Below are 12,127 nucleotides of genomic sequence, written 5' to 3' on the forward strand. Positions count from 1 at the left end.
ATAGATAGGTTCCTAGGAGTACTAAGAGTGTTCTACACTATGTTTTATAGATAGGTTCCTAGGAGTACTAAGAGTATTCTACACTATGTTTTATAGATAGGTTCCTAGGAGTACTAAGAGTATTCTACACTATGTTTTATAGATAGGTTCCTAGGAGTACTAAGAGTATTCTACACTATGTTTTATAGATAGGTTCCTAGGAGTCCTGATAGTGTTCTACACTATGTTTTATAGATAGGTTCCTAGGAGCCCTGACAGTGTTCTACACTATGTTTTATAGATAGGTTCCTAGGAGTCCTAAGAGTATTCTACACTATGTTTTATAGATAGGTTCCTAGGAGCCCTAAGAGTATTCTACACTGTTTTATAGATAGGTTCCTAGGAGTACTAAGAGTATTCTACACTATGTTTTATAGATAGGTTCCTAGGAGCCCTAACAGTATTCTACACTATGTTTTATAGATAGGTTCCTAGGAGTCCTGACAGTATTCTACACTATGTTTTATAGATAGGTTCCTAGGAGTACTAAGAATATTCTACACTATGTTTTATAGATAGGTTCCTAGGAGTCCTAAGAGTATTCTACAGTACACTTTAAGGCAATTAACGGTATGGTTCAAACTTTTTGACCCAAAATGAATGATGGAGCTGAGCCAGCCTAACCTGAAATGAATCTGGAGGGGTTCCCCATTTTTAGTATGTAATTTTTAAGTCATACTCCACTTTCTGAGATCACATGGAAAGTGGGATTTTGTGGTCTGTTCACATAGTGCTGTTAAGAGTTATGGTGCTGTTAGGTCACTCTATCTGCAGTTGCTGTGCTGCAGTGCTGATTATACATGCAAGAGTCATAACTTTTATTATTCTGTCAGTAGAGTTGTATAATGGCTTCATTTTCACTAGAGGTTCTGTAGTTTTCATTATGATCACTTTTAATTCTGTCTTTTTGTAAGTGGGATGGACAAAGGAGCAGGTGCAAATGACTCAGGACAGTATATTTTATTTTTTTCATTAGTAAAAGTAATATGTTTAGATCTCATTTTAAGGTCTTCCTGACACAAAACAAACAATGAAATATTGTATATCTAAACTTTATATGTAAAATTGGTGGGTTTGAGTAGTTGAGCCTGTTGATGATCATGTAAGGGTTAAAACACAATTTCACTTTTGAGTACTAGGCTGAGTACAAGTTGGGTTGAAGGAGGACACATCTGTACCTGTTGGGACCTACACTATGATAAAGTTACCTTAGCTTATTAGTGATGTATTCTCACTGGTCAGTTATTTTTAATCCAAACTCCTTGAGAAGGATGAACTTTGCGAGACTGGTATAAAAATATTCATGATGTTCAAACTGTTGTTTAGTTTTTGACCAAATTTGTTTGGACCGAATTGGAAGGGATAGTATTATACTTTGTGGTCTCTGCAGACCCCAGAGTATAACAAGGAGTGACCCAGATAAGGTGCAGGGAAATAATAAATAGTGATACTTTCTTGGTTTCTCCGCTGTTCTTTCCTGGGCATCTTCTGGTCTCTTCAGCACTCCTGGGTGATGTCACTAGCTCCAAATCCCTGATGAGGCTTGAGATTTGGCCTCAGTGGTCACATCACTCCGCTTTAACACTTGTGTCAAAGCGACATGATTTTAGTGCTTTTCATGTGACTACTGAGGCCCAATCTAGCAGTCACCATGCCCCTGGGCCACTGACATCACCATGAAGCTAGTAGAAGCCTGGAAAAGAGCATTAGATGCCACAAGATAGCTCAAATGAGGTGAGTGTAGGAGAGTATGGCTGTTTATTATTTTTCTCCACCTCCTCTGGGCTTTCCATTATTATACTCCGCAGCCTGAAGAAACTCAAGAGTATAAGAATGATTTGTGGGTATAAACCACATAAATATCCAGTTTGGCTTTTGCTTGCCCCAAAACAGCATGACATTGATGTACCCTGTATGACCACTGAGACCCAGTCACAGGTAGGGTTCAGCGATCGGGATTGGAAAAGAACGGATTCCGATCACAATCTTTTCCCACGGGATCAAGGTCGGAGGTTATTTCCCACAATGCTTGGCTACTGGTCAGTCATTGTTAGCTTTTCCCACAATGATTGGCCAGTAGCCAAACACTGTGGGAAATAACCTCTGACCTTGATCCCGCGGGAAAAGATTGGTATCGGAATTCCAATCGCGATCGAGAAATGTACTCAATCGCCAATTGGAATCTGATCTTCTCCGATCCCGATCGCTCAACCCTAGTCACAGGACTTAGTGGTACTCCAGGGATGCTGACATCACCCAGGAGGCCAGAAGTGGCCCAATGATGTTCGTGAAGAAGCACTGGAGCCCAGGAAAAGTGAGGGAAGGTTAGTAATTTTTGTGAATAATGATTTCCGGTTAGTCCAAATCTGAGATTTTTAAAAAATTTGTAACAAACCTAACTTATTACATATTGATTCACTCACTAATTAATTAAGAAATTAGTAGGCAATGGATAATAATGGGTGAATCCCAGAAGATTTGTTTTGTTCTGTGTTCAGACAAAGCAAACCCCCTGAGGCCTAGTCATAGGAGAGCACCAGATCCTGTGAGGAGGAAGACAAACATGGCTGGCTGCCATGAGGAGGTCCCAAGGTGGTAACGGAAGGTGGGAGAAAAGGTTTGTTTTTTGTTACGTCTATTGAGCCTCCAGCTATTATACTCTGGAGTTTGAAGAGACCTCAGAGTATAACAAATTTACTGGCGGTGGCCATTTCAGTTTATCTGAGATGAGTCCCAAATTGTTTAGTTAAAAAGTGAACAATTTGGAATATTAAAGGTCGAATCCTGTTAGTTGCATACCGATTCACCCATATCTAACAATGGACCCCCGAATGTGTGTTTTAAGTGGGTGCACTATCATACTCAAAGAGACTGTAGTCTCATTTTATTATGAAAGTCTCCCTACAATAGATTGAAATGCACAAGAGAATTTACAAGTCCCCCACATGTCTCCCCCTGTACACATCTCTTATACTCACTGTAACTCCTCTATCCTGCAGGCTGGACTGGACAGAGCGGCCATCAAGTCACTGAAGTGAGGACCCGACAGAAAATTATAAGACAGGTCAAGTTTCTTCAAGGACTGGTTATTCCTTATTACAGAGGCCAACTGGGTGCAGGAAGTGTCTGGTAGATCATTACCAGCTAAACTGTAAGAATAAGTTTAGGAGACATGTGAGACATTTACTTTGCAGAGAATAGAGAGACACCGAGCACACTTATAGTGTAGATGGTCTATTATAAATATATAGATGAATTATCTGGTGTTTATGAAAAGAACTCAGGACCTGGTGGCCTCTCACCTGATCGGGTTGTGACTCCGTTCACAACTCCGTTTTCAGCAATATTAGGCTTTGTCAGAGTGAGAGTGGCAGCACGTCTCTATAACACTGGTCAAAAACCAGGAGGATGCACCAATGGAAGAACAAAAGGACGGCGCTCTCAGGTCCAAAGGAATTTATTCAAAAAGAAGATTGCACAACGCAAAAACAGTTGCCGCGTTTCGGGTCGGAACCCTTTATCAAGTGCGTAACTAGTTAAAAACAATAAATATAGTATATGTATAAAAAACATGAATATACAAAGACATAATTTAAAAAACAGATTAGCTTGTCAAAGAAAAAAACAACAGACCACGACGTTATTAGGCAAGAAAATCATTTACCTATAAACCCAGAACCTATAAACAAATCCAAGGTATATTATATGAATTCTGAATTAAGCTCAGGTGATGTATTACACATCATTAGTCATAGACAAACTATTATATATTGATCATATTATTCATACTCGAGATAACTATAGATCCTTAACATCCCATATGTTCAGTGACTATTATTATATTTCATTAGAACAAGATTCCAGCAATAATATTGTCTTACCTTCACTAATCGAGCTTCACTCAAGCTAGGAAGAAATAAACTCTATCCGGAGCGCCTCGGCCTATTTAACCGTACCGCTCCATGTGCCACTTCCGGAGGAAAAAGATGCGGTCCAAGCTGGAACGCATGCTCATTAGCTAGATGTTACGAGCCTTTGTGCAAATTTTTTCGGCGGAATATTCTATCACCACAAGAGCACGGGCACTCCGCCCGCACCAGAGAAACCAACAGTACGGGCTAAGAAAAAACGGTGGTACGACCTATCAAGAGTCGTATAGCTAAGTATGCAAATGTGAATAAAAAATAAAATAAAAGGAAGTCATGCGGTTCAACCTGGAACGCATGAACTTCTGCGCATGCGTAAAAGGACAATCTGCTATACGAGTCATCTAAAAGAATTCATAGTGATGATATTTGCCTAGGACGTAACATAAAAGTTTAGAAAATGATTCTAATTAGAAAACATAAAAATCTATATGATTACATTCCTAAAAATATATATATATAAATATAGCCCACCATGTTCATGATATACTCGATATTGGTACATTAAATTTCTATCTGACTATTATACAAATTAAAAATGAAAAATAAATTGAATAATTAAAATAGTTTAAAACATGCATTTCAACCAATTATATAGGCCCTTCCCTAAAAATACACCTTTTAGTTAACAGTATACATTAAGAATGACCAAAAGGATTATACAAGGTAACTCATCTGTTTACATCCTCAGTTGCGATATTTAGGCCCGCTGGATGTAATGTATTAAATTTAAACATCCAGAACATCTCTTTTTTATTTAGCTTACTCAGTCTATCACTATTACCCGGGGGAACCCAGTCAATTGGTGTTACCAAAAATCCGCTGAAGCTTTTGTTGTGATGTTCAGCTGCATGTCGCGACACACTATGTTTCATGTAACCGTTTGTGACATTCGAGCGATGCTTGTTGATACGCTCGCTTAATTGTCTAGATGTTCTGCCTATATATTGGAGGCCACACGGGCATTCCAATAAATATATTACAAATGACGAAGTACAATCAAGATGGTATTTTAATCTAAAAATTTCGTTGGTAGTGAAGCTACTAATCTCACATACTTTATTTCTAATTGATCTGCAGCACTTGCATCTATTACGGTTACAACGGAAACTCCCTCCGGAGGAGGTATTAGTTGTTACGGAGGTTGTATTGGATGACCGTAATTTACTGGGCGCTAGAATACTTTTGAGCGTTCGTGCCCTTCTAAAGGTGAATTTGGGTCTTATAGGAAGAACCTTTTTAAGAAAAGGGTCATTCTGTAGGACTGGCCAATGTCTCATAATAATATCTTTGATCTGTTGATGAGATGAACTAAAGGCCGTTATGAAATTCAGTTCATACTCATTAGTTTTCACGGATTGTCTTGGAGCAAGACATTTCTGTTGGTTGAGTCCGCTTGCTCTATGGTATGCAGCTTCAATCATTTTAACAGGGTAACCCTGTTAACCCCTTAGCGACCCTTGACGTAAGTGTACGTCATGGGTCGCATGGGGATGTATGTAGCGAGCTCACACGCTGAGCTCGCTCCATACACGGCAGATGCCGGCTGTATAATACAGCCAGGACCTGCCACTAACAGCAGCGGTCGGTGCCCGAGCCGATCGCTGCTGTTAACCCTTTACACACTGCGGTCAAACGCGACCGCAGCGTGTAAACAGCGCAGGCGGCATGGGCGCCGCCATGTTTCGCCGATCGCCGCCCTCCTGAACGTCACAAGAGGGCGGTGATCGGTTGCTATGACAGCCGGAAGCCTATTGAAGGCTTCCAGGCTTGTCTCTGCCCGAGATCTATTAGACGACGCCAGAGGCAGCATCTAATAGAAGTGCTGGGATTCTGCTATTCACTGCAGTACTGTAGTATTGCAGTGAATAGTATGGGCGATCAGACCCCCTAGGTTTCAAGGTACCTAAGGGGTCTGATCATAAATGTAACAGAAGAAAAAAAAAAGTTTTTAAAAGTATTAAAAAAATAAAAAAAATATAAAAGTTCAAATCACCCCCCTTTCCCTAGATTAGCTATAAAAGTAATTAAAGAACATTAAACATAAACATATTAGGTATCCCTGCGCTCCAAAATGCCTGAACTGACCGCAGTGTGTAAAGGGTTAACAGCAGCGATCGGCTCGGGCACCGACCGCTGCTGTTAGTGGCAGGTCCTGGCTGTATTATACAGCCGGCATCTGCCGTGTATGGAGCGAGCTCAGCGTGTGAGCTCGCTCCATACATCCCCATGCGACCCATGACGTACAGTTACGTCAAGGGTCGCTAAGGGGTTAACAGGGTTACCCTGTTAAAATGATTGAAGCTGCATACCATAGAGCAAGCGGACTCAACCAACAGAAATGTCTTGCTCCAAGACAATCCGTGAAAACTAATGAGTATGAACTGAATTTCATAACGGCCTTTAGTTCATCTCATCAACAGATCAAAGATATTATTATGAGACATTGGCCAGTCCTACAGAATGACCCTTTTCTTAAAAAGGTTCTTCCTATAAGACCCAAATTCACCTTTAGAAGGGCACGAACGCTCAAAAGTATTCTAGCGCCCAGTAAATTACGGTCATCCAATACAACCTCCGTAACAACTAATACCTCCTCCGGAGGGAGTTTCCGTTGTAACCGTAATAGATGCAAGTGCTGCAGATCAATTAGAAATAAAGTATGTGAGATTAGTAGCTTCACTACCAACGAAATTTTTAGATTAAAATACCATCTTGATTGTACTTCGTCATTTGTAATATATTTATTGGAATGCCCGTGTGGCCTCCAATATATAGGCAGAACATCTAGACAATTAAGCGAGCGTATCAACAAGCATCGCTCGAATGTCACAAACGGTTACATGAAACATAGTGTGTCGCGACATGCAGCTGAACATCACAACAAAAGCTTCAGCGGATTTTTGGTAACACCAATTGACTGGGTTCCCCCGGGTAATAGTGATAGACTGAGTAAGCTAAATAAAAAAGAGATGTTCTGGATGTTTAAATTTAATACATTACATCCAGCGGGCCTAAATATCGCAACTGAGGATGTAAACAGATGAGTTACCTTGTATAATCCTTTTGGTCATTCTTAATGTATACTGTTAACTAAAAGGTGTATTTTTAGGGAAGGGCCTATATAATTGGTTGAAATGCATGTTTTAAACTATTTTAATTATTCAATTTATTTTTCATTTTTAATTTGTATAATAGTCAGATAGAAATTTAATGTACCAATATCGAGTATATCATGAACATGGTGGGCTATATTTATATATATATATTTTTAGGAATGTAATCATATAGATTTTTATGTTTTCTAATTAGAATCATTTTCTAAACTTTTATGTTACGTCCTAGGCAAATATCATCACTATGAATTCTTTTAGATGACTCGTATAGTAGATTGTCCTTTTACGCATGCGCAGAAGTTCATGCGTTCCAGGTTGAACCGCATGACTTCCTTTTATTTTATTTTTTATTCACATTTGCATACTTAGCTATACGACTCTTGATAGGTCGTACCACCGTTTTTTCTTAGCCCGTACTGTTGGTTTCTCTGGTGCGGGCGGAGTGCCCGTGCTCTTGTGGTGATAGAATATTCCGCCGAAAAAATTTGCACAAAGGCTCGTAACATCTAGCTAATGAGCATGCGTTCCAGCTTGGACCGCATCTTTTTCCTCCGGAAGTGGCACATGGAGCGGTACGGTTAAATAGGCCGAGGCGCTCCGGATAGAGTTTATTTCTTCCTAGCTTGAGTGAAGCTCGATTAGTGAAGGTAAGACAATATTATTGCTGGAATCTTGTTCTAATGAAATATAATAATAGTCACTGAACATATGGGATGTTAAGGATCTATAGTTATCTCGAGTATGAATAATATGATCAATATATAATAGTTTGTCTATGACTAATGATGTGTAATACATCACCTGAGCTTAATTCAGAATTCATATAATATACCTTGGATTTGTTTATAGGTTCTGGGTTTATAGGTAAATGATTTTCTTGCCTAATAACGTCGTGGTCTGTTGTTTTTTTCTTTGACAAGCTAATCTGTTTTTTAAATTATGTCTTTGTATATTCATGTTTTTTATACATATACTATATTTATTGTTTTTAACTAGTTACGCACTTGATAAAGGGTTCCGACCCGAAACGCGGCAACTGTTTTTGCGTTGTGCAATCTTCTTTTTGAATAAATTCCTTTGGACCTGAGAGCGCCGTCCTTTTGTTCTTCCATTTACTTTGCAGAGGGATAACACAAAACACACAACATATGTATATTGTAAATGTGGAGAGATTTCATCCCTCGGTCTGGGGTGGATTTGGGAGGTGGAAGTCAATTGGGACATTTTACCCCATTAACAATTATTCTTTAAGACAAAAAAAACAAGAAACAACTATTATGTATTGGATGAACCCACTATATTCTGGGTGGTAAGACTGTATCATCCTTGCTCTTGGGGTCAACGCTGAGGCCTTTGATTGGACTTTAGTGGTCACATGGGGCTTACTGAGAGTCATGACCCCATGATACTTGGTGCACTTCATGTTACCACTATGGCATAATTACAGACCTCAGCAGTGACCTGGGACAAGTAACATCACCCAGAAGCCAAAAGGAGGACCCTGAGAGAGATGTGGATGCTGCTGCTACTTGGAGAGACATCAGAGTATAATGAATTCACATATAGTTTGTGGGTGATGAACCCCCAAAATTTCAGGTCCAGGTCGATTATAGATGTATAAGGGTTTGTTGCTGTCTTTGCATTGCCTTGTATATCTTAGGATGTTGGCATGCAAAACATACGAGCTACCCCAAGTGAGAAACGAACTGACCTGAAATTAAGTGGCTACTTACATTCCTGCTTTTTTATTTTTATTTACTTATTTTTTTTTTTAAATTAAAGTCACTTAAATAGTCACTAACTTTTCAGATAATTTAGTCTTTTAATATAAAACATAAGATGGTGGATCAAAATGTATTTATTTCTTTATTTTTTTAATGTTGCTGTTTTCTGCTTGAAAAACCTCTCTAATATTGCTGCCACTAGGTGTCTCATACTCAGCTACCTGCAAAGTAAGGCAGATTCAAAGTGAATGGAGAGAGTAGACGCACGCTTTCCCCAAAGCCTCCACACGTATGCAACAGTTTTCTCTGTACACTACATAGAGAAGGGGTAGACAACCTTTTTTGTACGGTGTGCCAATAAATAAAACAACAAAACACAGATGAAGTACTCGGAGTGCCAGACAATAATTTTAAAGCTGACGACTTCAATGCTAAAGTCATACACCACAAACCATAATGCAGAAGCGCTGCCACCAGATGCTTCCGGATGCATGCGTTTACTGCTACTTCCCGCAGCTCAGGTCCCAGTTCATTATGTGATGAACAAATTCAGTGTTAGGACTGTGCAGCAGGTGCGGCCCTAGTATCAGGGTCGCACCCTCTTCCACTGTAACTGTTCAGTCCAGCATACATGGGGTTAATCCCCTTGCAGCCGATAGGTGTGGTCGGTCTGGGACAATGACCTGGGGGGGGCGGGGTGTCACTGCTGAGGCCTTTAATTTGGCCACCAGCGGTCACATGGACAGGCTAAGCATCATAACATCATGAGGCCTGAATGTTGCAAAAAGGCCCAAAACAAAAGGTAAACATGAGTGTTTATTTTATACTCTGGGGTCTGAAGAGACCCCAAAGTGTAATGCATCAGCCATTTTAGTTCGCCCGAGATGAATCTCTATTTTGTAAAAAAAAAAACAACCGATTTGGAATATTTGGGATGAACCCAACTTGTTATTAGCATATTCACACATCTCTAACCCCTGCTTTTTTGTTGCAGATTTTGCTGCATTTTTTTTTAAGCCAAAGCCAAGAATGGCTTCAAATGGAAAGGAAAATATACAGGAAGCCCTTATACTTCTCTTCTGCTCAATCCACTCCTGACTTTGGCTTAAATAACTGCAACAAAAAAAGCTTCATTTCCGCTTTAGACTTAAGAGGTGAACACTGTTTTCCCTCTTCCATCCCTAGTTGCATGAGTGTAAGAGTTTCCCGTAATATAATAGAGGGATCACATCTCTGATGCTGCCTTCATCCCTGCTGACAAATTTGGTGGCTTCTTCAAAGGGCTTGAGAAGCTGGCACACTTTCCTCATGAGCCTCTAATGATACCTCGAAATAGCAAATTGCTCTTTAATATGCTGCATGCAATAGTCGTTCACGGCCTTCTGATGCTCCGATAGGAGCTCCAGCATGATTAAGGTGGAGTTCCACTGAGTTTGAATGTTGTAGTTAAGAGTATACAAAGCCAGTCCATTTTGTTGCTACAACTCAAGCAGGGAGATTTTTGCAACATAAGAATTGCTGAAATGAGAAGAGACTTGTCTGGCCATGAAGAACACCTCTTTTAAGTCATGATGCAGATTAATAAAGTGGCGAACCAACAAATTAAGGACATGCGCCATGCAGGGGCAATAGGCTATTCAACCTAACTGCAACGCAGCAACAATATTAGTGCCATTGTCGCTGGCAAGTCTGCCCAGCTGGAGATGGTGAGAAGCTATCCAGTATGATATTTGCCTCAGGATCCAGTGAAGCAGCTCCTCTGATCCAGACTCACTCATTGTGAAACCATATGGCAGCACTTCATTTTACAACCATGAAACAAGTGGGTTGCAGGAGTTGAAGCAACGGCTTGCCTTGGTGAGGATGGTATCCACAATGGTATAGAAAGGAGGATCTAGAAGAGGTGAATGAGTCTTGCATGGTGTTGGAAATGTACGTTCACAATTGAGGTTAAACTAGCACATGGCCTTGTGTTTTTGGACTGCTGCTCACTACCGCTCAAACATTGACCTACTGGGCCATGAAAGTCATGTATTGTCCTTATCTACGTGTCCTTGTTGCCCCACGTGTTGACTGTGGTGCACAGCTTTCCCCAGATTGACATATCCAAGGAAAGGCACACATTATATGAATGGGCCTAAACAGGAGCGTGTCTCGAGACACGGACGCCGCGGTTGAATCAGTCGCAGAATCCGTGGCAATCCATGGCTAGGTCATCTCGGTTCTTTATTCCGCTGTTAGCTAGCAGAAAAAAAAAAGCGAGCGGCTTCCATTGAAGTAAATGGGAGCCATTTTTACAGGTGGATTCTGAGGCGGATTCCTCGTCAAAATTCGCATGCAAAAAACTCTGTGTGAACATACCATTAGGTCCTCTTCTTAATAATATTTTATGCGCTATGAACAGAAAGTTTGCAGCGTTTTCCTCTGTGGACTTTCTGTTACAATTATATCTATGGGAAAGCCGCTGGTGTTTCCGTAGATATAATTGACATGCTGCGATTTTCAAAACCGTGCCAGTTTTGGAAATCGTAGTGTGTCTGCGCTGCTGTTTTAAATGCAAAGTGGGTATGAGATTCACATGAATCTCATCCACTTTGCAGTTACTGTAAAACGCTGTAATTTTTCCCGTGGCAGAAATCACGGTGTTTCCGGCCCATAGGGCCCCGGGCGCACAGAGGGATTTCGTTAATCTGGAAGCTTAGACAGCTAAATACAGATGAGTTTTAATGTGGATAACTGTAAAGTTTAAATGTAAAGATAGCATAGGGCCGACCTAATCACAATGTATAAATGTATCAATGACAGTACAGAGATCTTTCCAATGACCTCTTTATACCAAATCCTGTAACTATGACAAGGGGGCATCCTCTACATATAGAGGAAAAAAAGGTTTAACCATAATCATAGGTGGGGCTTCTTTGCAGGAAGAGCGGTGACACTACGGAATAAGTTCAAAAAGGGTCTGGATGCCTTTATTCAAAGTAACAATATCATATAGTCAAACGTAAAAATAGAAGACTGCTCCCATCCGGACTTTAAATAAAATTTAACTTTTAATCCATATTCTTAAAATACAGAGACCACATAGGTAAGTGAAAAAATGATCAGAAAAACGTGCAAAGTGTTTTAAAATCGCTAACGCGTTTCAGGATGCTAAGATCCCTTAATCGTAGCCATCTCTATATGTTTCAGTATTCCGAGGAAATGTGGACTTCTATATACCACTGCCTATTCCTATTTCACAGGTGTTCCCGATCACTTAATTAAATCTATTAACCACCCTTGTTTTGTCTGTCATTCTTATACGAATAAAGATTCCAAT

General features: G+C 40.1%; 1 protein-coding gene across 1 annotated transcript in view; it reads right to left on the reverse strand.

Moving 5' to 3' along the window:
- Window positions 1-12,127, reverse strand: part of LOC142214341 (NACHT, LRR and PYD domains-containing protein 12-like) — a 176,738-nt gene that overhangs the window by 41,638 nt on the left and 122,973 nt on the right. The window contains exon 13 of the mRNA XM_075283269.1: window positions 3,018-3,188. Within this exon, the coding sequence (XP_075139370.1) occupies window positions 3,018-3,188 (171 nt within the window). The remainder of the gene's footprint in view (window positions 1-3,017; window positions 3,189-12,127) is intronic.

This window comes from Leptodactylus fuscus, chromosome 7 (genome assembly GCF_031893055.1).
Source record: "Leptodactylus fuscus isolate aLepFus1 chromosome 7, aLepFus1.hap2, whole genome shotgun sequence".
NCBI lineage: Eukaryota > Metazoa > Chordata > Amphibia > Anura > Leptodactylidae > Leptodactylus > Leptodactylus fuscus.